Source organism: Seriola aureovittata, chromosome 21, assembly GCF_021018895.1.
Source record: "Seriola aureovittata isolate HTS-2021-v1 ecotype China chromosome 21, ASM2101889v1, whole genome shotgun sequence".
Lineage (NCBI taxonomy): Eukaryota > Metazoa > Chordata > Actinopteri > Carangiformes > Carangidae > Seriola > Seriola aureovittata.
Window position 1 is genome coordinate 6,069,988 of NC_079384.1, and position 25,986 is coordinate 6,095,973.

A 25,986-nucleotide genomic window follows, 5' to 3' on the forward strand; every position below is an offset into this window, starting at 1 on the left:
CCATGGCTACCTGCTGGATCAAAGACTTTCCATTAAAAGCAGCTCTGTCCTCACACAAGTCTATTTGAAACAGGAGAGAAAATATACTCTATAAAGTGCAGGAAATGAAATGACAGAGCGCCAGGACATTTTACTAAGGTGAGAACGAGCTGGGTGTGTTGGTGTGGTTCTCCATTTCTATCACGGCAGAAGCCAGGAAACACATCCAGCCACTTCGAACAACCCCCCCCTCCTCACTCTGCCTGTATGGTAAGCTGGACCCTGTTTTCTCTCCCTATACTGAAATTAGGTGTGGATTACTCGAACACAGTACATCTCTGCTGCCCTTAATGTCTGCCTGTGTTCTTCCCTGACTCCTGCTCATTTAATTTGCTGAGCCTTTTGTCTCCCATCTGCTCTCCATCTCACACTTAAAGAGCTTTCCCTCTCGACAGCTCCGAGCAATAATTCCAGGCAAAGCGTACCTCTATTCACAACAGAAGAGATGTTGTCTACTGACAGACAGCTACAATGTCTTGTCTCCCCCACACACACACACACACACACACACACACACACACACACACACACACACACACACAGAGACACACACTACCATGGAGATGGGAACATGTCGAAAAGCCTCCCCAGTCTCTCCCCTAATCAGGTCCATGTGTATAGTCTCAACACTTGAACAGTGCAGTTTGTTACAAGCTCAGACTCAGTCCCTGCACATAATGCGCCGGCAGTGTCTATGTCTGTGTTTGTGTATTTGTCTTGTTGCATGTGGTGTAATGTTCTGTATGTTTAATCGTCTAATGTTGCAACGCAAAACCCATAATCTTGGCATTCAAAACGAATTTCTGTTCTTGCCAAATCTCCCCTTAAGCCTTTAAACAACACCGCCAGCCTGCCGGGTCAACCAGCGAGATAGTAAAGAGTACATTTTAGCACATTTTTTGGCATCTGTGTCAACACACATAAGAGACGCATTCTTTTGCCTAAATCATTTCAGACGTTCATTTCAGGCTAGTGAGACGCTACGGGGCATTTGGAAGAGGTGATTTAAATCAAGCTCCATGTTTTTATACTAGAGGGCAAATTCTCCATCATCGTGCATCAGACGTTCACATACAAGCAAAGGCTTTTCAAAGGTTTTAGACAACACGTACACGTTGCCATACAGTGTTGGTGGTATTGGTATTGTTCATTACAGGAATAGCTCGACAGTTTGGAAAATGGTCTTTGTCACTTTTTTTGTTCCGTGTGGTAATTATATGAAGCAACCGCTGGCAGCCAGTTAGCTTAGCTTAGCATCAAGACTGGAAACAGAGGGACACAGCAAGTTTGGCTCTCCAAAGGCAACAAATTCCTTATAATAAAAATAGTGCAGGACATAACTCCCTGTAAAAAGGTGTTGTTGGTAGGTAGATTTTGTTACCTAGGCTAGTTTTCAACCCCCATTTGCCCCGTTTCCAGTCTTAAGCTAAGCTAAGCTAAGCTAACTGTCTCCTTGCTGTAGCTTCATATTTAGCAAGAGTGGTATCAATTCACTCGTCTAACTCTCTGCAAGAAAGCAAATACTTCTGAAAATGATTAATAATTACTTATTGTTGGATATAATCATCAAATTATATCAGTAACACATGTTTTCCACATGGAAGAAAGGAGTTTCCACTAGACTGTCATAGCTTCTTGAACAGATGACTACAACATTTTAGGGCCTGCCATTACTTAAAACACCCATCACAAGTTCCCATAGTCGATATATTTATAAGTCTTGTTTTATTCCAATAAAAGTCCAAAACTCAAATATATTTCATTGACTATCACATTAAGATTTAAGAGACTGGAGTGATTTTTTTTTGTAATTTTTGCTTTAATATACTTAAACACTTAATTAATCATCTAAATATTTGCTGATTAATTCTCTGCTGATCAACTAATAGATTAATCATTTCAGCTCTAATGCATTTCCCTTATAAGCTACGCATGAAGCACATCTCCAGGGCGACATTAGGCCGATGAAACATGCAGATGCAGAGAGAAACAGATGTCTGAGCTCTGTTTCACTGCTGTCTAGCCATTCAGCACTAACCACTTACTTTAAGCCAGCCTCCCAGGGCGAAGTATACAGTGAGAGAACAGCCTCAGCTCGCCCCAAGTGACTGTCTGATGTCCACCCACACACTCCCCTACAGCCACAACACAGACCGTACCCTAAGCACAACAACTTCCCCTTCTTACCAACTAATTCCCCTCAGAACTAAGGTCCTGGATCCAAAGAAACCACACGTACAATACAGTATGTTGATTCAGGTTTTCACAAAAGCCACTTGAGGTAAGGTTTCATGCCTGCTGTGATAAATGTCATATGCAATAAGTGCATAAAGTCAGAAGTCCATTAAATATGTGGAAATAATTTAAAAATGCAGAGTAGACGGGCACAGACCAAGATGTGCACTCGTGGTTCTGCACACAGATACTGCCATGTGTGCAACATTAAAAAAGCTCACACGGACAAAACATCAGTGCTGCAGTCTGATAGCAGTTGTTATTTTAGCACGCACACACGCTCAGTCCAAAGAGAATAGAAGAATTGTAGGAAAGGCCTTTCCCATTCAACTTTTCCCACGGTCAGATAGAGAGAAGAGTGTTGATTGACACCGTGGGGTTATCATGACACTTACACAGGAAATATGGTCAAGGGAACCTAACAGGACCCCGTAAACAAACATTTTTGCACATTGTTTTTTCGGGGGGGCTTCTGTACACGCAAACACAAAACACATTTTATTAGGAGCCTCAATCGTGACATCGGACATCTTCATTCAGGCTGGAAAAGTGCAGGAAAATTTTAAAAGGTGAATTCTATTCATCAACGTTTTAATAACGTCTAACTCCCAAAGCAGCCATTCACTCAGCCCACATTAATCCCCTGACTGACGCATCATAGAGCTGCTATAAAGAAGAGAAAATACAAGAAAGCCAAGTGTTAAAATTCATGGCCTCCCTCCAGCCGTTCAGTGAACTGTTTCCCAGCCAGTTTCTGCTTCTGTGTTCTTTCCACTTCTCATTCCAGCTATACAATGATTCTAAAAATAGACACATGAGTAATAAAAAACACTTAGGATTTCGAGCCTGTTGCTGATTTTCATCCATTTTGAGGCCAGGCCCTGTCTGCTCTGTGGCATGTAAACTGAGCAGAGAAGCGCCAACTCTGATTAGTGAGCGCAGTAAACATGGACTAATGAATTCCATGCTACAGCTGAGTCCCACAAATAACACTCAGTGGCACAGTTTATAGTGTCATTCAGAGGTCTAGGGAAGAAATATGGATCCTATGTGCAGGTTATGATCCCAATGTTGCACCTTAATTCCACCAGTGATGTCCCTTACTGAGCTTTTGGACCTGTCTCATCTACATCCTGTTTCAGTTTCATGAGAGGTGGCTTGTGGGAGCATTAGTTCTTTATTTCTTAATCCTACAGAGTATCATGGCATCTGCTGGGCCCCGCCCTCTCTGTTGTTCTCAGATTGGTTCACTGGTCCAGAACAAATTAAAGCTCCAACTTTGAACATATGTTGCATGCATACTGTACACGCAGGCGTGAGAACCCATGACGATAACGTGCACATTTGTTGACATGCAAAAAAAAAAACACCTACAAAGCTACAAAGCACAGCTCGTCACTGAATGGGTTTACAAGCACTGTGCTGAAAGGTCACCAGTATTGGCTTTGTAACTATCATCCATAGTCTTACGCTTTTTGACATCAGAATTTTAGGCTAAAATTTTTATATAAAAACTACACATTGACAATAAGATACGTTTCTTATATTGTCCCATATCCAGGGGAAAAAAAGACTGGAATTTGAACTATTCAAAAAGTCATTGTTGCTTTGATGCATATGTTGCAATAGAAGAGCAAACACCCAGGGACACACAAAGTGTCTGAGCTGTGATAGCAGCATATCAAGGTGTGCATGTGAACAATGTTAAGTGATGTGTGCAAGTCAGCGGGAGGGAGCGAGCGAACAAGAGCTCTTGATTAGTTGAACATTTATGGTAAGTTATTTTAATAATTCACAAACTGCACAGAGCTGCGCACAATCTGCCTGAGCTTGTGGCGTATGTTTCCAGTTTGATCACAGACAGCATGCCTCTGTGCTCTCAGACATCCTGTCACATGATTCAGTGGCCGATATCTCTCAGACCAGCCTCATCCATGGCCGGTGCACGCCTAGCACATGCAACGTAATTTTTTTCTTTTTTGGGGAGCAGGGGTGCATATATGACAACGGGCAAGTCCTCATGAAATTACAATGAAGACATGGGAGTCAAGCACACTCAAGTCTCCTAAACAAGAGGACTTCACCCCCTCACGAATCCCCCAGGATACTCAGTCAAGTTAATGACAATTTGATTTTAAAGTCGCTTGCATATCGGAGGAAAATCTGGCCTGATGGTGGCGCTAGAGGAGAGGTCAGAGTCTCGTTAAAAACTCTGGAGTTCTTCCTCTGAGGACCATGAATGTACAGAGTAAGATTTACTACAGTCCAAAAATAATATAGCCAATGGAGATGTATACGATGGAAGAGGAGATTAAAAGTATGACGATGTCTAACAAGGTTATTGTGAAGACAACTGCAGCACAGCAACACAATAATAGTTACACCTAAAGGAAGAGACCCTCTTTTTTTTATTCTCACATATTCACTCTCACATACAGTATATTCAGACTGTTCAGACGTGGGGGGTGAAGTTCAGATGAGGGTCTCTTCTGGCCCTGCTAATCTCTTACAGTTTAACTGACAAACTGTTATCAGACTATAGCCATTTGTTTACACTACACTGCCTTCAAGGCCTCCAGCCCACAAGGCGGTTTGGATTATCTGCTCAGAAGCATCCTGCATGTGAGTGTGTGTGTGTGTGTGTTTCAGCCACTATCTTATAATAAAGCAGCAGCCACCATGTGAGCAGTAATCCAGGGTCGAAATGCAGCTGCACAGGTTCATTTTATTCAGCTTTATCACAAAATCACACTGTCAGGACTGTGGCACTACGTACGTTTACCATTCAGTATATTCAGCACCTCACTACAGCTCGTCAGATGTATATGCAATACAATAATGAGTTCTAAGAATGATCTTTTTTTATAAATTTTAACTAATACTCCTCTGTAGAGCTGAAACAATTAGTCCATTAGTGGATGGATGAAAACAGGATCTGTTTGGGTCAGGACTGATGGCCGGACTAAAATATGGAATATGAAGACGCCCCCCCTTGGGCTCTGGGAAGTTGAAATAAGCATTTTTTTTTTATAAATGTTCTGACATTTCATCACTTTTTTGTTAATATTCAAACAAATCCATAAAGAAAATGATTATAAGTTGCAGCCATATTCCTCTTTTTTATACTTATTAGTGTGTTTAACTTGGTAATGTGATTGTATGTGATATTTCTCCACCCCTACAATATTTCATATCACTATAAGAACTGGTAACACTACATTCCTCAAATATCAATACATGGATTTATTTATTTTGTTATGCTTTGGTAAAAAAGGATGCAGATCCTGCTTGGTCTGTCCTCCATATGGAATCCTGCCAGTCAGATATCTTATCAATTTCCACCAGTTTACAGGCTTCAAACAGAGCGACAAGATAGTGAGAACGACTTCAAAGCATTAAAGCAAGACATCAGACAGATGGAAAAGGTGACTGCATGAAAAAAAGAAAAAATGTAATAATTCCTGTACTTTGTTGTTTTGTTTTTCTTCTTTTTTACCAGCGTTTCTAAACATGTTTCTATGAAGGAACAGAATGCTTCTGCCTCACCTGCGAGTAAGAGGAGCGTGCAAAGCAAGCTGTATTTCTGTGAAATGCTCCTTTAGTAACAGGTGTTAAATCATGGCACCCGTTGTTTGTTTTGTTTTTTTTGTTGGGGTTTTTTTTTTTTTTTTTTTTTCAGTCGTCTCTGCAAAAACCACAACATCTTTGATCTGATATAGCTCCATCACATCCGACTCACACACATCCATACATGCCGTCCATCCATCCCTGCACACGGGCTGAGAGGGAAAGGAAATGTGTGGACATTAAGGGGGAAAAAAAAAAAACAGCCTTACCGTGATTGTCTTCATCCATATTTATCGCAGCAGTGACAGGGCCGACCAGGAGAAGGTGTGTCCGGCGGGAACCTCGCGGAAGATGGATTTAGCCGAGTGGTTTTTTACGGGGTTTCTCTCCTTTCACTGACAAGACAGTCGAAGCCGGTGCTGTGTTGACAGACGGATGGGTGAAGTGGACTGGTGCGCAGATGTCAGCGGCGAAATGAACAGAAGAAAAAAAAGGAAAACATTTCAAAATAAAAAAAAAAAAAGCAGAAGTCGCAGTCTGCGTGTAAATGAGAGCGGGGTTGTTATGTGAAGAGGGGATATTTCAGAGGTGTGTGACCGCGGTGTGAGACGGCGGCGGCGTTTCTCCGTCTCTGCTCCATCCTCAGCTGCTCCGTCTGCATTCACATTAGCTACAGTGCAACCACAGCGACGTCATTAAGCCCCGCCCCTGCATCCCCACACCTACACATACACATACACATACACACACACACACACACACATACACACACACACACACACACACACACACACACACACACAAAATACCAATTCACTACAGGTGTAGCTTTTGTTGTTGAACAGTCGAAGCAATTATCACAGATCTCACTAAAGCATAAATAAATTATTAAATTCAAATGATTTGATTCTTACCTGCAGGGACCAGAGGAGAGATTAAACATGTTCTCTAAAGGTGGCAAACATACAGGGTTTCTTATTTCCTTGTTTTTACAATAATCTCTATTTCTTAGGATGCATTTATTTACTCACACACTTACTGTAATTGCGGATTTATGAGCAGACAGTCACATCTGAATGAGGTGCAGGTTAGATGATAACACTGGTTGAAAATAGATTTCCACTTAGTGTCTCCAAAACGTATTTGTAAGTTATAAATAAAGGCGAGTGTTAATTATTACCCAGCTCATTTCACAAAGCAGCTTCGTGCATTTGTTCACCTTCATTTTCTATCTGATGCAGATAAGTGGCTTAAACTGGAGGGTTCATTTACAGCTTGTTCAACCTCTAGCAATTCTGCCTTGTTTTCAGATATGATTTAAATGTTATTAATTATTATTATTATTATTACTACTGGTAGCAATAATGAGATATTCTTATAAAATGCTTTAAAAAAAATTGTTTAACCTTTTCATCAGATGTTTAAAATGATCATTATTTTGATTATTACATAAGATGTTGTGGATCAATGATGTCCATCTTAATTTGAACATCTACAATTCAGTGACCTCTGGGCAACTACTGTATTTCTGCTGAGGAAGATCATGTGATATGATCGTAAGAAATAGCTACTAATGGACTTTGTGATGAGATTATAAGTAGTAGTAGTTTCACAAAGCTTATAGTTTAAATGACAGACAAGATTTATCACTTTCTTGAAGGTCTCGACACTTTATCTTTTATGGCAGAAAAGCATTGTTGACCTCTACAGGTTGAAACCTCTGACCTTGCCTGAACGGTGAGGCAAGATTACACCACCAGTTTGTGAAGTTTGTGTAGCCACAGTGAAACAGAAACAGCTTTTTACTGTTTCTCAAACATGAATGTACGACACCCCTCGCCAGTCAGATTCAAACACAGACCGCAATAAATGAACAACTCCCCATTTTATAGTCTTTTTTTTTTTTAAGTAGTCAGTGATTTATGACTTAAAATGAAGCCTAACTACACATACACTGTGGAGCCAAGAGTCAGTGTAGATTACTTCTGACCACCCACCCACACACACACACACACACACACTCAACCACACACAGACTTGGCTGAATTACTCCTTAAAGCTACTTAGTTCATGTATGCACAGTCTAGTTAAATCGTTTAGAAGTAGTTAAAATTCTTATCAATTATGATCCACACTTTTGATGAACTGCTCCACAGAGCCCTCCTAAACAGTCTTGTATGTCAGTTATCAACTAAATAGCTGCCTTTAAAAGTGATTCTGACCTCATTCATCCGCCCTACATCCGTCATTGGTGATGCAGGCATGATGACACCTTCAAAAGCTCATGGCCGAAAGAGTCCAGCTTGGATACTTCCTGCCTGTCCCCGCCCATGAGAGGAAGATCCCAGCCACGCCAAGAGTGATGTACTGACGAGGGGAATATGAAGGCCGGACCCAGCGTGCAGTCCAAAGTTCAGGAAGGGAGTTGTGCTGAGGACTCATTGTGCAGCACTACAGGGGGACAATGGGAGAGAGTTACAGAAAAGGAAGTGATGTGATCAGCCTGCCCTCCTCCACCCTCACATTGTTATGAAATCTGATCTGTGTCACTTTAAATTGACTTTTGAGGGTTTATTAACAAGCTGTAATGTTGGAAAATGTTGCCTAAAATAGATTGGCTAATAAAGTATGAATACAGGAATGATCAGATTAAACAGTTTAAACAGATTAAACAGGGGCCAAGGGCCAAACACTGGCATTTGGTCCCCAATTGACCCCCACACCTCCCACACTCTGTAACTGTGTGTGTACTGCATGCATTAAAATTAGCCATTTATCTGGTCTACAGTCTTCAGTCTGTTGAGCTCAATGCTTTCCCCTTTACGTTTTAGCAAAGACTCACATTTGATTTAATTGCAACATGATGCTGATAATGCAATGACCTGTTCTTGTATTTCTAACATTAATGTATCTGACTTAGAAGCTACGATTTCTGTTTGACAGGTTGTGCACACACAAAGAGTGAAGGCAGCATCATCAGCTACAGCATCATGGCCAACTTAGCTCAGTTTGTTCCTTTACTCAAAGTTTGGACAGTATGTTCAGATTTTGGTTTGAAACAGATGTTTTTTTTCATACGTTTTTACTTCTACTAATATATAAGATGCTACAAATTCACTATGAAACCAGTCTCACTGTTACTGTGAGTTATAGTGAGGGTTTTGAATTTCCCCTTTCTTCATACAAAGCTTGACCTGTTATGCAATAAATATGGAAAATCGTACACTACTCCCACCCTTAGTTTCCATTCTGTGGTACAATCACAGTCCACTTCTCCTGCTTTGAAAGTCCACCTGCTGGCAGTACAGACAGACGGACATAACTGATGCATGTATCAGTTGTTTCATACAGCAGGAATTACCTCAGTGTGACTGGAAATAATTAAACACTTTCTTGAGACTTTACAAAACTTTACACACATTTCCAATCAGTGCAAATACGCTCATAACATAACAGCCATTGAAATACACATACTGAACTCATTAAGTGTAGGACCGAGTCATACACAGACCAGCCACAACAACAGCCCATATACAGTATTTAGATAAATTTGTATATATAATTGATTATTAAGGGTGTTGATTAACTTTAGTATGAACACAAAGCTTTCACATGCATACAACAGTACACAATGTGTTCTGTGCACTTCAATTTGCTGGTGAAATGATCCAATGGTGAAAGCTCAGAGTTGCCATGGTTTAATTACTTTGAAATATTGATTAGTTCAGTGTCAATCTCATGAGCTGATCACATGTTACTGAACCAAACGCTGCTCTCTCCAGGGACATGAGCATTTCCTGCATTTTCTAAAAAATGTTTCTCACTTACATGTTTTAACTCCGAATGGATGACAGCACATTGTCAAAACAACTTTCCTCTCTTTCCTAAAAATAGAAAATTAATGGTTTCACTTGTTTTTCCCCTCAAAAGGCTCCAGGCATAAACAAATACTGGCTCTACAGCATTGGTAGTTGCAATTAATTTGCAGCAAGTTCCCATAAATTCCTCCTCACACCCCCTCAGAGGCCTGCCTGCGGCCAAGAACCAAACATAGTTGGTTTCATACAGTATGATTCTTCAGAGAAACGTGACAGAAAAGTTTATTGGGCACATGACATATTCATTAGCATCTCTCTTTTTCTCTATTTTTTCTGCCTGCACTTCTCCTTGACATGTAAATATAGAGAGTTTTGGGAGATGAAGGCCGTCAGTTTTGGGAATAGTCCTGTGTTAAGTGCAGATGTCCGGACCAGTACAGGAAGAGGCTCCATTTCCAGTTTCAGTGGAACCAAGTGGGATGGAGTCCATCAAGAGTTCTCTTCATCATATAATTCAATTATTTCCCTCTAATCAGTGAAACGCTATTGTTAGTTCATCTGTTGTCCACAATGTGAGCATGTGCTTCGCAGGATTGAGAACACTTGGAAATGAAGCATTTGTCTTCCAAATGAAGGCAGACATATGCCAGAAAATATCTTGTGAGTCAAACTGAAGATCGCTCATCTCATTTCATGTGAATCTAAAATAGAAAAGATCAGGAAAAAGTAAGGGTCAGCCTCCGTTTGGCTCAGCTTCACTGATTAATTTTTGAACCATAAACTTGACCTTAGTCTGACATCATCTTTGCCTGCACTGAAATGTAGTTATATTTACTTTCTCCATTTACAAGCCAGCAGAAAATACTGCATGAATGCGCTCCATATTTCTTTAAGGCAGCATGTGTCAGCCACATTACAGCTTCTCATGTAAAGGGCGAGGAAGTGGATGGACAGACCTCGAGCCCTGTGAGTGGCCGCTCGGCACATACACTCTGTATATAAACATGCAAGAGCTATGGACATGGCTGATATATCAATTTGCTGTTATTTCTTTGTTAAGAAACATCAAGTGGATAATCAAGTGAAGATGTGATTTTACACAACAGTTTTCACAGTCAGTCTCAAAACATGCTTTAGTTTATCATGCCTCATCACAGTTTGACAGTGTTTAACAAAAAACAGACAATTGCAATGTACCTTGAACTATTTTGTTCTTTGGTGGGGTATGTTTAATAGCCCCCCTGCAAGTGGCAAAATGGAGACAATAATCTACCATGGTGAGATATTGTCATTTCAATGCTAATTTTTCCGCTAGCTACTGTCAGTAGACTCCGTAAACCAGAGTGGAAGCAGCCACAAGACATGTAGTTTCACAATGAAGATTAACTTTTATCTTCACATGACAGTCTACAGCCGTGCCAGTAGCTAAATGCTAAGGTGCTAAATGCTAATGCTATACTGATGTTAAGCAGGTATAATCACGTTCGCTAGCTTTGTGGAGCATGTTAGCATGCTAACATTTTCTAGTAAACCACTCAAAAGGAAGTACAGCCGAGGCTAATGGGAATAAGATAAGATAAAAAAGACGGGGGATTTTTTAATGGCAGTCTACCCAACAGCTTCAGACATATTTCACTCCGACTCACGGAAGTCAACCTTATGTTGGCGTGAGATGAAAAGTCACCAAATATCACCAAAACTACAGGATTCATTGTTTGGGAGACATGAATGTCTGCAAAAAGTTTCATGACATCAGTACAATAGTTGTGCCATTTTGTCACATCACACAGCGGCAGTCTGTTTACTCTGCCCCAAGGGAAAATACTCAGTCAGTGCTTGCTTTAAAAACAAAACAACAAAAAAAAACAGGTGGGTGATAGTTTTATCTTACCTGGGAAAAGCATCATGCGGTTACTGTCACACTGTCACACAGGAGGGAGTGATGTACTGAATATCAGAAGGCTGTGATTTGGTCATTGGTACGAGGCCACACAACCATGTTGGTATTTAATACATCACTCCCTCTCGTGTGATGTTGCTTTTACACAAACAGTTCTAGGAGCGCCATGTAAGTTAAATAAGCAACAAAGGATTATGGTTTGTTTGTTTATTTACATCATTTATTTGGCAACGCCAACACAAATAGTTCCGCAACTGGACTGGTACCGGACTGTTGGTAACGGACACAGTGCACACTAGCTAGCTACTTTGTCTACACGTTACCTCAGTTGTGCCCTGAAGTATCCAGGCCTCTTCCCTTCATCCTCTTCTAACGACCACACACAATTTAATTCAACTGTTATTTCTGGAAATATATTCATTTTTTGCAAAGTTTGTTGCAATCTCAGATAGATAAGGACCGTTAATTTAACGCTGATTAATAGAACACCTGTGAAGCGGAGTGATACATGTAGTAAAAAGTCCCCGCGCTCATGGAATTCCTCTCGTCCAATCAAATTACTTGGTCGGAACTAACTGTTGTATAATCGAGTTTATTTAATCGCGCCCACAGCTGGGGCATGCAACAAGTTCTACTCTCTGGTGGTTGTGGACGGGCTTTCTGGGAAATGTAGGAGTTCAAAAACCTTTAGGGGGAGAATTGACGGAAATATGTCAAATCCACACACACGCACACACACTCACTCTTCTCAGATGTCTTTCTGTTGCCAGTCTCATACAATTGTGGAAGATTTCAGCACGTTATCTCATCAGTGATGAGGCTTTTTTTTTTTTCTGGCTCGTCCAAAGTGTCATGATCCGAACTTTTGCTGCACTGAAGTAGATGAGCCTGTACTGTGTGGAACTGGATTCATCCAGTACGTGTATAAGCAAGTAACCTGCTTCATGACCCATGCTGTTATAATGAGGTAGCCTACATGTTGAGCCATACGACATCAGTGTTTTTGTATGAAAGATTCAGATTTATTTTGAACGAGACCCAGTGATTATTCAATGTCTACTCAGCCCTGCCATTTGTCTGTTTGACACATAGTGAAATATAGGTTCCTTGAACAAGAGCTTCATGTTAAAGCAATAAAATAACATGCTGTGTTTATCAATGAGCTGAGTCAGCCGCACTTGATTTATCACCACTTCTGGTAATGATTTAATACAACAAATTTAAGGTTTCCTTTGAAATTCAAATAAAGTTTATTGTTGTATCTTTTTCTGTTTGAGCCTGGAGAGTGTCTGAGAAATTCCTGAGAACCATCTGCAGTAGTCCCACACACATTCCTGCTAATGCAAACACAGAAGAAAAGTGACACACTTCCTTTCTCACAGTGGTCAAGAGAGTGGAGCAGGCAGTGTCGGTAAAGAAGGGAAACACACAGGATTAGAAGGGGGACAAAGGAAACACGTGGGACATCTTTCCAACTTGGAGCAAAGTGCTGTGATTTGACCCATTGACTGGAAACTTCCCATCACATCCACCACAGAAACATGTGACTCACCAGTGTATCTGAATGAATCTGATTGCAGGAATGACTCAAGCTCCCTGCCATCTCATGACTAAAGCTCTGCATATGCTGCGTGTCACTGTTGGTGCAGAGTGAGGACTTCTTTTAAAAGTGCAGTTTATTTTTAGGGAGTTTTAACAGCTGTAGCCGCTGGATAATGAACAAGCTGCACAGAGTCGTCTGACACTATCCTGAAGTAAACTCTGCATCCTCCTGTCACAGCTCAACATGCAGTCGAATAAGAGGTGTGAGGTCTGGAGGCTGTTCATGGCTTTCAAAGAATAAAAGGGAACTGATTTCTATTACAAACACATTTTCAGGTGGAAACTGTTGGTTTGTTGTGCATAAAAGCAGATTACATGCAGATTTAGCACTGGAATAAAGAGTATTTTTTTGTTCATTTATTCGTATACAGTATATATATAATGAGCTGGATTGAAATGTCTGAGTGTTACTCTTTTATAAAGTCAATCTTGTGAAAGTCTATTGTCAGATCAAAAATAAACATTTGCAAGCCCGAATCAGATGCGCTCCTCATATACAGATACATTCTCGGAAAAGCCATCAGATGTGTTTGAGCTGCTGAATGATTCATAGCAACACTCGTTATCTACAGGATCTTATTACCACAGTCTATGGGCTTACATTGATCATGTGGGAGCGAGAGATAGCAGCAGTTCAAATGCCAAAGCCTCAGCTGGGTCCAACAATGTGCTTTATGTGCTCAGTTCAGCTGAAATGATGAAATCCAGGGAATACCTTGCGAATACTCTCATCATTAAGCTTTCACTCTGGTAAAAATGTTGACTTTCTAACACATTCAGTGAGAATTGGCATCCTGTGGACTCTGTTGTGAGTGTGTTACCATTACAGAGCACATTCAGGGATTTAAGTGCTGATTGCCTGCAGACTGTCAATCTGACTCCTATGCAAATGAGGGGCGCTGTGATAGGGGTCATTAAATCTTGGTGATTATTTAGAGAACTAATGGTTGAACATAATGAGCCGATGAAATGTCTCTCTGAACGTGCAGCCTGAAGGAAGGTGCATATGGACTGAGGGCAACAGGGAAGCTGAAGGAGAACTGAGCATGACAGCGCATAACAAAGCCTCACTAACAAAAGCTCTTAAAAAGAGGTTCTGGCTTCTTTAAGCATCTTTCCTTTCACCTCTGATGTAAAGCCTTTGTACCAATCCTTCTTCTAGACCCAACAGTTATCACAAGAAAACACAGAAACATCCCGAAGGACAGAACCCCCTCATTTCTCTTCAAATTAAACAATGCATGGTGTAAAAACTCCCTCTATATTTAGCATAAACACAGCCAAGACTGTGATCTATAATTAGATGCAACTCCTCCACTGATTATCAGTAGATCTACTATATGTCACTGAACATAAAATTAGAGTCTTGATTCAAAAATTTTATATGATCTGCATCAGTCCACATGTCTACTATATCTTCTTCTTTTGTTTTTAAAGCAAAACAATATACATTAAATTAAACAATGATGTAAGCACTGCATGAGTTTTAATTCCTTGTAATGTTGGGAATTAAGTTTATTTGATTTCTTGTGGAGAGTTAGATATATACCACTCTCATGTTTGCAGCCCAAATCATTGGAGGCTAAACTGTGGTCATGTGTATTGGTTGAAGCACAGTCAAACTGTCCTAAAAGAGGTGCTTGTCACTATTTGACCCACAAATTTGTTGGGTAGCATTTAATATGCCCAACAGCTCTGTAACTCATCCAAGACATAAATCCTGCTATATGTTGTATATGCCTCAGGGAAGATTTTCTTTTTAATGTCTTTTCTCAGTTTGACTTCCTACGGTCCCACAGGGTGACTCCACTGTGTTTTACAGCCTCCCTGATGCGCTGGCAACAGGCCTGTTTATCCTTCATTAATCTCTCTCCCCTGCTTTTACCCCGCACTTAATGATGACGTTTATCCTATTAATGTGTTGTTTGCAGAAAAAATCCCCCCAAAACATAATCCAGACTAAAGGTTGTTAATATGTATGTGTGTGTGTGTGTGTGTGTGTGTGTGTGTGTGTGTGTGTGTCTCCTCTGTGTGTGCAGAAACTGAAGATGATACTGGACTGAGTGGTTGCCATGGGAAGTAATTAACTGATGGAGAAATAACACCATTACAAGGATGATGGTTTAGGACTTTGAATGTGAGAGAGTAAAGCAGAGAGAGAGAGAGAGAGAGAGAGAGAGAGAGAGAGGTATATATTTCCCTCAGGTAGTAAATTCATTCAGGTCATGTACTGACCTTTCTGAGCTTTAAAACTGTAAAATGCTGCTCTCTAGTGATCACATGCTACACTGACATTTGATTGTGTTGCAGTATTAAAGGAAGACGCCAAACATTACATGCATACAAGTAATGACAGAAGAGTCCAAATCCTTTACTTTAGTTAAACTATCAATATCCATATAAGTTCTGCATTTAAAAGTACAAAAGTAAATCAACTAAATATAATAAAAGTGTCAAACTTAAAACTACATTTTTTGCAGAATAGCTCCATTCAAAGTGTTATATCATTAAATTACTGTATTATTGATATAGAAACATTTCATTTTAATTACTTTATACACTTAATCTAAAAGGTGCATCATATTTTATAATTTATTTAATCTACAAAGTAACTGGTAACTATAGATTTCCCTATGAAATGTAATGTAAAGGTTTCTTAAAAAGAAAATACAAAACTTACAACTGTAATTGAGTGAATTTTCAGCACTGATTTGTACCATTCCTCTATTACTTCTTCAGGGCGGTTAGTATTTGAAATCCTTGAACTTGAGAACAAAATAAAACTGCTTTAAAGAGTGCGGCTGTATTAATATGAATAAAAACCTCCTTAAATTGCAAGTTCAGGTTCAATATGTGCTGATAACTTTACTTGAGTACTACACTACATTCCAGAGCCATTATACTTTACTAAATTTATTTAACAGCTAGTTACTGTAGAACATTAAAATTATTCTCACACGTCTATGTATGACTTAAAATTATCTATTCATGTAAAATAAAACTATGGAACTTTTAACTACTTTAACACATTGCTGATTTTTTAAAAACATATTTTTTATTGTTCCATTGCAGTTTTTACTTTGGGTAAATGATGTGATTATTTCTTCCATCACTGCAATCAACAAAGACATGTCACCTGACACCGGCCTTGTTGCTGTAGTAACCGGTAGATGGCGGGATTTCACGGTCCTGGTCAGACCGGAAATGACTTGCAGAGATCTCGGAGCTGCAGCTTCCCGAACTGTGGGCGTTTTTTCCCTCAATCTTGACTCTTTTTTTTTTATGTTTTTTTTTTCCTGGGTGTTGCCTGCCTGTCGTACCGGGGTGTCGCTGTGAAGACTGCGAGTCAAACCGGATCATTTTCTGCATCGATATAATTTTTAAAACTTTTTGGAGCGCGGCCGAGGTCCTGTCATTTTGTGGACGCGGTACTTTTCAGGCCACACAGGACTGGGTTACTTTAGCCGCTGTTAGCTTGCTAGGCTAACCGAGACCGAGCTGCTGTAACGTTGGCTGGGTCACCAGCGAGAGAGCCGTCCGATGCAGGCCATTAAGTGTGTGGTAGTAGGGGACGGGTAAGTTAAAGTGTCTTTTTATTCGTACTTTGACCTCTAAAATGTCCGGGTTTTACTCGTATGATAGCGACTTAAGCGTGAAACGCGGCTGTTTTCGTTGACCCAGTTATCAACAGTTGGCCAACGACTAACAAGCCTCGGATAACATGCCAACATGAACGACAGCTGTTGTTGTGCCCGCTCTCTAGTCCAGCTGGGTCAGACAGATTTATCTACATGTTCCGGTTAGGTGTGACTAGATGGGCCACAGTATGTCATTTATTAGACCTGACGCAGGCTGCCATGTCGACAGCTACTTTAACTTACAGCTAGTCCTGAATAAAAAGTTGTGGATTCTCCCTGAATGAATTTACAGATTTGCGGTGAACAATTTGTGTCTTTTTTTCCATCAGCCACACTGATAATCAGTTCAACAACATATTTGTTTATGTCTAAATTAGATCAAAAGAAAATCACAGCCCATTTAATTGACCAATAATACAAAAATACCTAAAGAATTTTGTTCAGTTTGGGAAGATGACAGAGAGAGAAAAAGAAGAGAGATTTCACATTTACCAGCCAGTTTTACTCAACTTCATCAAGTACAACTATTTATTACAAACTGGAATAAAAACAAACTATGCAAACTGCACAAATGCATCATTGCTCTTTAGTCATCAAATGTGGGAAAGCTTTGTTTCAAAACAGCTGATTTATTTTATAATAAAATAGTTTGACAAGATTTAGTGCAAAATTTAAATATTGAAAGCAGTTTTTTTTTATAGCAGGGCTTTATCTTAAACAAAATTGAATATAAAAATGTCTAACTGAAATAGTTTTAATTGAGATAAAGAGCTTAAGTCATCTTGATTGACCACAAACCACAATTTAAACTTCTTAACACAAACTGATTTTAGACAAAGTTTCCATCATTTGAAGGAAGTATCTCTCATTAATGGATGACATTTGATTATATATGTATGTGAAAAATATTGGTGCTCTTTTGGACTAATAAATCAGGTTTAGTAAAGATTGTGATTTGTTATCACACATTTGTATAGTTAAACTTCTACTGTTTTTATTGTTTGACTTGTGCATCATCACATGGAGAAACTTTTTCCAGGACAAAACCAAGTACATCGCAGCTCAAATTATTGACTGTCATTTAAGGAGGTTGTTTTCTTAAACCAAAGCTTTTAACTATGCAAGTCATGATCGAAATAAACCTTCAAATATAAAGGATGTAGGACACAACAGGGTCACCAGGGCAATATTAACACTAATGTTTTGCAACTTCTAATGTTTTGCCAGAGGTAAATAATCAAATTAAATACTGTGAAATACTAATAGAATTGTAGAGGATAAACCCACAATAAAGTTAAAAGCTTATTTGTGAAATAAAAAACAAGGTGGTTTGATCTTTCAGGTTAAACCTGTCTCACGTGACTTGTTAACCTGTCAGACGAGTAGTGGTTAGAGGCTCCAGTATCGCGACACGAGATTATGGACGTTTGTATTGAGGCTTTGGTCTCGATTTCTGAATTGTTAAACTCATACAAGCAAGAAACCTACAGTACATGCTATAGATATGACTTAAATTGCTGTTTAATGTCACTGCAGACTATACAATATACTCTTACTATTAAAACTGAGAGAATAAGTGTAAAATCAGTATTTATCAGTTTATTTACCTACTCTCCCTCTCTCCCCTCTTTTCTCCTCCCAGGGCTGTGGGTAAAACATGCCTGCTCATCAGCTACACTACCAATGCCTTCCCTGGAGAGTACATCCCCACAGTGTAAGTAACACACAAAGGCAGCTCTCATGAACAGCTGTGGTGTAGAGGTGGATATGTGGCGAGGTTTAGGTGAGGGACGAAGCCCACCAGACGTCCGGGAAGCTAACATTCAAAATGATATCAATCATTGAGTAGTTTGTCAGCAACTGTATCTCCTCCCTGAATTATACATTACAATGTTGTACATTATAACACTAACTAATTGAAAATCTAATATCCACCTTTTGTCCTACAGCTTCGACAACTACTCTGCCAATGTGATGGTTGATGGGAAACCAGTGAACCTGGGGCTGTGGGATACAGCAGGACAGGAGGACTACGACAGGCTCAGACCACTGTCCTACCCACAGACAGTATGTGTATATATATTTTTTATTTTCACTCACACACACACACACCAGTAGTAACAACTGGCTGTCTCTGTCCACTGTCCTGCACAGACTAGTATCAGCCAAACAATGTTGGCATGAATGCTGTTTTTCACTTTGCCAGCATTGATTTGCAGTTATTCACTGGCCAGTAATACTTAAGATGGAGTCTGTGCACTCTGCAGAGTAGAGCCTTGTATCCACAGTACCTATACACTGTCTGGAGAACGGCTGGAGGAAGTGAAAGGGAGCTCTTGTTTGCCCTCTTTGTCCTTTGACAAACAAACAGGGTCTCTGTGCCAAAGACTTGCAGGGAGCTGAAAGTGGGAGTCAGTTTGTATTTAACCAACAGGACCAGTTCAGAATTAGATTTATGTATCTTTTATTTAATTAGATAATTATTAGATTAGGTTTTGAGTTGTAACAGAAACATGGAAGTTTTTAATCTGATATTGAACGTTTGTCTCTTGTAATGTTGCTTGTCTTCAGATTTGGCTAATGGTGTCCTTGTCTCTCCTCAGGACGTGTTCCTGATTTGCTTTTCACTAGTCAGTCCAGCTTCCTTTGAGAACGTCCGTGCCAAGGTAAGAACAGCCTGCTCTTTAAAGCCGTTACCTTTGCCAGTGATTGTAATGTTAGGCTTTTGTCTGCAAGCGACAAATCTCAAAAACTCTTTCACTGTTTTCCACAAAGTTTCATGGTCAGATCAGTTTGGGTGGAGGAGGAATTGACTCAATTTTGTCAATGATCCAGATGTGGAATTTTGGCCACATTTCAGACAGTTTCCATTTCTCAGGCTCAGCTCTAAAAGTAAATGATAGAAACTGGACTTTTAAAATAGATTCTTGCTGGGATTCAAAATGAACTTGGTAGAAAAATTTATAATTTTCTCCCCAAAGTTGATTTTTAGGTCCGTTCATAGTGATGCAACCATGAAAAACAAAAACATATTTCTATGCAAAAACTACACCAGCTCTTTGGCCCTTGTTGTGCTGATGTTTTTTTAATTGGAAAAATATGTTGTTTTTTCCCCCCAGTTTTAAAGCTACTTAACATAATAGTTAAATTGAAGGGGATAATTAGGATTCAGCTGGTAAAGTAATAAATGTCAAGTGAGCTGTTATGTGCTGGTAGAAGTTTGTGTCCTTTTCTTGCCCCGGAGTTCCTCAGAGGTCACATCATGTTGAATTTGGATAACAACCAAAAAACTGAGAGAGAAATTTATCCTTTTTAGCAACCCACCCACATTCCACACAGTGTGTCGTATTGTCCATCTGTATCCTGTATCCCGCCTCTGACTCTGTCCTCCTCCTGCAGTGGTACCCTGAGGTGAGGCACCACTGCCCCAACACACCCATCATCCTGGTGGGCACCAAGCTGGACCTGAGAGACGACAAGGACACTATCGAAAAGCTCAAGGAAAAGAAACTCTCCCCCATCATCTACCCCCAGGGCTTGGCTATGGCTAAAGAAATAAGTCAGTTGAGGCTCAACACATTCACCAATCCTTCAAATTATTAGATTATCATAATAGTCTGGTAAAGTTTCCAACTGAAAGAACCTTTTCTTGAGGGAGTTTTATTTGTGGCATTTCTCTAAAGCCGTAAAAAAAAAAAATAGTTCTGCTAAAAAAGAGAACAAGCCACCGTTTCATGGTCACATTTTTCTAATCAAAACATCATGCGAATTTAATAAGTTGTTTACACCATAGTGGTGCCACCTAATTTTTGAAAATTATGTGCCTTATTGGTTTACCACCGTTTTATTTTTGATAAACTAGAAAATTAGATGGTGACGTTTGCACTTTACTTACTTGGCAGAATTGATTAATGGAACCATGAATCAAATCATTTATTTACATTAAATTGTATTATGTTACATTTGGGTGGGTTTGTTTGAACCTGAAAGATGTTGGACATTATGTTGGTAAAACTTCTTTTTCATCATTTGACTGTAATTTATAAACATTGTATTGAAATGTTTTTGGAACAATTCTTACTCTCTTTGGTTGAGAGTTTATCTCACTAAAGTTACAGAATATTTTTGGACTTTATTATCATGCAAACATAAAAATAATCTTGTGACTCACTTTATCTTTCTGCTTTTTCTGTCTCCTCTGGCCACCAGGTGCAGTGAAGTATCTGGAGTGCTCGGCTCTGACGCAGCGCGGCCTTAAGACAGTGTTTGACGAAGCCATCAGGGCGGTCCTGTGCCCCCCACCCATCAAGAAGAGGAAGAGGAAGTGCAGAATATTGTAATGGAAAAACACAGGGAGTAGAAAATACAGTTGCAGTCAGAACTCGACTACTCAGAGGGAAGAGGATGATGTCGGGGTTTCCCAAATATCTGTTCACCCCCTGTGTCTTTGCTTACATAGAAGCTCTGGTAGATCAGACGTCCATCTGAAAGAACTTTACAGATTTAAGCAGCGCTGGCAGGTTTCAGTCAAGTCTGGCTTGTGGGTTCTTACATCTGTTGAGTCCTTTCAGATCGACTGGAATGAAGTGACTTTGCTTAAGGCCTTGGGGAATGTGAGGGTGGGGGGGGGGGTTGATTTGGGATCTGGGGTTAATTAAGGAGAAAGAGGGAGGATTTTGCAAAAAAAAACATTCATGTAATTTTCCTCAGACATTGTGAAGAAACACTACTTGAACATGAATTTATCGTGAAATCACCATAGATTTACGTCTATAAAAGAAGGAGGTCCTGCACTGCGCTCTTTCCCCTACACACTAAGAGATTCCTGCTGCCTTGATGAAATTTTACTTTGAGATAAATTGTTTTTTAGAGGCTCTAATTTCTCCTTTTTTTTTTTCATTGTCAGTCTCTTGTCAGCTGTGGTTTGATGGACCGTTCTGTTTACATGTCATCTGACGAGACTGAGGTGCTGCCAAAACTCAGTCAACGGTCATCACTTTGTAGTCACTCTGTGAACACTAAAATGTTGTTTTTTTTCTTCCTTTTACTTTTGTTTTAACCTTTTATCGATGCAGTTATGAAGAAATTCTTTAACCCTTAAATGACTTTGAGTTATAACATGTTGTAGCAGCTGCTAAGTTCAATAGTAATTACACATTACACAGTCTGATAGATATTTAACAGGTAATTCTTTCATTTTGTTCCTTGAGCTTTCTAGATAAATCATTGTTCTCACTACGTGGTAAATGAATACACACAGTGTTTTATGACTGACTGTCGGGCATGTGAAGGTACAGTGCAGCCACAGTTGCTGTGCTGGCTCGTTATCTATTTAACTTTAAAAGTTAAACCCATCATTTCAAGTTTTCATGCAGTTCTTGCTCAGAAAGTGCTTTCAACATTCAGGCTTTTTACTCAGTATATGATGCTCATTGCCGTCATAATGGTGTGTAACCATGTCATTTTGACCCCATCTATTGCTGTGTTTTATGAAGTCTATGAGCCAGTGTATCAGCACTCGATGGTTGTGACTCATTTTACTGTCTTTCTTGTACAATATGACCTTGAGCGGTAACGATTCAGCGGTTGCATTTTATTTTGAAATGAGCAATGATCAAATTGCATGGGTGCTCTGGGGAATCACTTTAAATCTGGATTAATTTCATCTGTGTTTCAGTGGCACAGATGAAGTACATACTTGGATTTACTTTCTTGCTAAATGTGGTTTCATTTTCACAATATGTAATAGTATATAGTTATATGCTGATTTTTTTTTTTTTTTTTTTTAAGCAAATAAATTTTTTTGAAAATGCTCAATGTATTCTCTATCTTCTGACCACACACTACAGTTTGTAGCGACTGCATGACTTTATTTTATTTAGTTTAGCATAAAGTAACAAATGTCTTATCACTTTCCCACATCACAATGAGTAGTCCTCAGATTTCTTTTTGTCTGATCAGTCTAAAACCAGAATTTACTGATTTTTTACATGTTACAAAGAAAAGCAGCTGGAGCCAGAAAATACTTGGCATTTTCACTGGCTGTCTGATTAATCGACTTATTATCTCAGCATTAAATACACAGCGTCAGGTTACACAGCAGTGACTTTTTCATTGCCTTCATCTTGATCAACTTGTGCACCGTAACGGTCAAACAGAGAGGAATATATGGACATTTCATGGTTGGCTGTTTTTGGCTTTCCACTGGTCAAATACCAGCTCAGCAGACACTGCATCCTCAACTCCCATCCCTGTTGTAAAAAAACAACAAATACAGTTACACACTGAATACCATGAAAGTATAGTTGTAAACTGGATTCTTCTTGTACTGAGATAAAAAAATAAAGTACTTTCCACATGATATGGATTTGTAGGAGGGGCTTACCAAGGGATTTGAACACGGTCGTCTTCTCTCTGTGAGCAGGTTTTGTCCCATTAATAACATCTCCAAGCTCCGCAAACACCTCCGCCTGAACACATGAGATCCACAGTCACATTTTTCCACACATGCTCTGCAAAGGGAGCCAGTAACACACGCCTCGGTTATCTTATCGAGTCAGTTCAAAAGCACAATGACGCTGACCCCAGAGAGAATGACGTCACCAGACTCGGTTGTTGCTCCCTCTCTGCTGTCAGTGTACACCACGGCCTCCTTCATCAACACGTCATCCAGCTCCCGCCAGTTTGGCCTGCAGGCTCCCACCGCTGCTCAGCAACAGGAGAGAAACCGTGTGAAATAATCCGTTTAGTTACAGAGCTCCAAAGTCCATTCAAGAACTGACATTTAAGTTTTAAACGTTTGATGTTCCCTGAATTCTGCTCATTTTACATGGTACTCATCTAAAACTCTCCACACTTCCTCTCACCTGCCACATGGGCTCCTGGTTTGACCCACTGACCGAAAAGCACCGGCTCAGTGCATCTGGTTACCGTCACTATGACGTCTGCTCCCTTCACCGCCTCCTCCACCGAGACACAAGGCGTCACAGGACCTGTGACCGAGTGCATGAACTTCTCGGCTCTGTCTTTTGTGCGGCTCCACACACGCACCTGGGGTGATCGGGGGGGGAATTACAAATGTCATATCAACCAATTACAAAACAAGTTCCAACAGTAATCAATCAGGACGTCCAAATACTTGCACACATACTGGAGAGCATGTGAAATCAGATTTCAATCCTCAAACTTGTTTTAAATCTCACTCGTTGTTCAAATCTTTACTTGGAGATTGCTGCTCAAATGTTGTTGTCAGTAAACTACAAAGGCATTTGTTGAATGTTCGGCCGGTTAAAGCAACGGCAGTGTCGGTCTTCTCATCTATCTCTCAGTAAAAAAAGAAAATTTGCATGTTTCCTAAAATGTTAAACTATAGTCTAACTTTAAGATGATTTAGTATAAAGTAGGGCTGCACCATAGAGACATTTCATACGTCAATATTTATGTGAAATATAGGTTAAAAAAAACTGAGGGTTGCCCTATATTTTCCATTACTCCTAAACACTGTTTAAAGGGCTGGCTTTACCTGTTCATGCAGGGTTGCCATGACAACGGGGGGCGGGTGAGCATGAGAAGTTTGATATTGTCTATAATGTTGCCTTTTGTGATATTAATATTGCACATGTTCATATCTAGATAAGGATGTGATGAATATATATCATTCAGCCCTACAATAAAAAGGGACAACATGTTTAACAATACAATATTCACAGCACTCTAAAAACACTGAGTGAATATATTGACACTGGAGATCCTTTAGGTTATTTTGAGTTGGGAAACACTGAGCTACAGACATAAGGATACTATTCCACTTGTACTCACCAAAAATCCTTTACACTGCCCTGAACTGATTTTCGATTCATACGTTCACAATGTTTGTAACAGTACCTCTTTAAATGAGAACATTTCAGTGAAGACGTTGTAATGACTCAGAGCCTGTTTGCCAGTCCCCAAGATGGCCAGCACTTCAGCCTCTGGACGCATCAACAGCTGCAGGACGAGAACACACCGGGACATTAGAGGACAGGTACTGTGAACAGGTGCTTTAAAAATGGAAAGCATATCGTACCTTTGCAGAGATTGCAGATACTGCAGCTGTCCTCATGTCTGTGATGACCTCTCCATCCATGACCTGCAGGTTGGAGACATGCCTGACTGGTCTGAGGGTGAAGCTGCTCAAACTGTGCGACCTCAATGTTTAGATTGTTTTTTTGTTTGTTTTCTGTCTCGTGCGTGCATCAGTTTTACTCACAGCCTTAACACTCCCATACTCTGGATCCAGCAGCACCACTGTGGCTCGAGTGGATGGTAAAGTGGAACCATCCTCCCTCTTGTAGAAACAAACCAACTTTGTGCACAGGACTCCATCATGCTCTATGTAAGTGGGCATCAGTCCCAGGAACCTGTAAAAGTGATTGAGTGATTGAGAAATGAGCAGTAGCCACAGACTGTAAATGTTTCACAGTATAGTTCATGCTAACCCGTTGTGTTTCTGCAGAGGCACTGTGGTGCGAACAGGCTGCACAACGTCTCCTCTGGAAAACTTCCCCAGAGCCTTTTCCAGACGGGTGGTCAGCTCGCTGTACTGCAGCAGGCTCTCAACTTCGTGTTCCGATATGGTAACAGGAGGGTCAGCCATGGCTTTTGCTTTTCATCCACAAGTTTTAGCTTTAAACTGCACCGCGTTTGCTTCGTTTCGGCCTGGGGTCAAAATCCGGGGGGGTTGGGCTTTAGTCCTGACGGGTGGAAAACGGGCGGAAACTTACGGCATAAACGGAGACTTCAGGAAACGTTGACGCAGACGTAGACGCAGAACCACCTTCTCTCCCTATCGAACCGTAACGTATCCTTCCCAGATTTGTCGAGCGTTTCCCAAAGAGACAGGTCGGTAAACTTTCCGTAGCGCGAGGGAGCCGAGCGCACCTGTGTCACAGCTGCAGGTCGTTCACACAAACACTGAGAAGCTTTTCAGTGTTTTTATTTATTTGAGAAATATGAGTGTTATCCTTAATATGTCAGATATATATACACTTTTAAAAACATTTCCAGGCCTGACACAAGCTCACATCAGTCTTTTGACACATAATTAAGTTTAATCTAATTAATGTTTTATGAAAACATCGAGGGCGGGTCAGGGGTAAAAGTCACACCTGGATACCTGCTTGATCAGCAACTTTAGAGGGATACATTT

At 40.1% G+C, this 25,986-nt stretch overlaps 3 protein-coding genes across 4 annotated transcripts in view; 1 reads left to right on the forward strand and 2 right to left on the reverse strand.

Moving 5' to 3' along the window:
• The window catches only part of LOC130161921 (cytohesin-3-like), a 40,114-nt gene extending 28,089 nt beyond the window's left edge, over positions 1-12,025 (reverse strand). Inside the window, exons 1-3 of one of the 2 annotated variants that reach the window (XM_056365317.1) lie at positions 11,883-12,025; positions 8,064-8,292; positions 6,111-6,290 (exon numbers count right to left, since the gene is read on the reverse strand). In XM_056365317.1, the coding sequence (XP_056221292.1) occupies positions 6,111-6,129 (19 nt within the window). In that variant the 5' untranslated portion in view covers positions 6,130-6,290; positions 8,064-8,292; positions 11,883-12,025. Of the gene's footprint in view, positions 1-6,110; positions 6,564-8,063; positions 8,293-11,882 lie in introns of both variants that reach the window. The other variant, XM_056365316.1, reaches the window with a different exon arrangement.
• Positions 12,026-16,382: 4,357 nt separating this feature from the next.
• LOC130161929 (ras-related C3 botulinum toxin substrate 1) lies at positions 16,383-22,611 on the forward strand. The gene is made up of 6 exons (XM_056365329.1): positions 16,383-16,736; positions 18,442-18,513; positions 18,749-18,866; positions 19,403-19,465; positions 20,199-20,358; positions 21,009-22,611. Exons 1-6 carry the CDS (start codon positions 16,702-16,704, stop codon positions 21,137-21,139), a joined length of 579 nt encoding a protein of 192 aa, XP_056221304.1. The 5' UTR covers positions 16,383-16,701; the 3' UTR covers positions 21,140-22,611.
• crym (crystallin, mu) lies at positions 22,372-25,713 on the reverse strand. Its single transcript, XM_056365323.1, has 8 exons — positions 25,277-25,713; positions 25,048-25,198; positions 24,865-24,927; positions 24,684-24,785; positions 23,666-23,849; positions 23,383-23,504; positions 23,185-23,269; positions 22,372-23,050 (listed from the first exon to the last, which is right to left on the reverse strand). Exons 1-8 carry the CDS (start codon positions 25,432-25,434, stop codon positions 22,977-22,979), a joined length of 939 nt encoding a protein of 312 aa, XP_056221298.1. The 5' UTR covers positions 25,435-25,713; the 3' UTR covers positions 22,372-22,976.
• Positions 25,714-25,986: the final 273 nt, after the last annotated feature.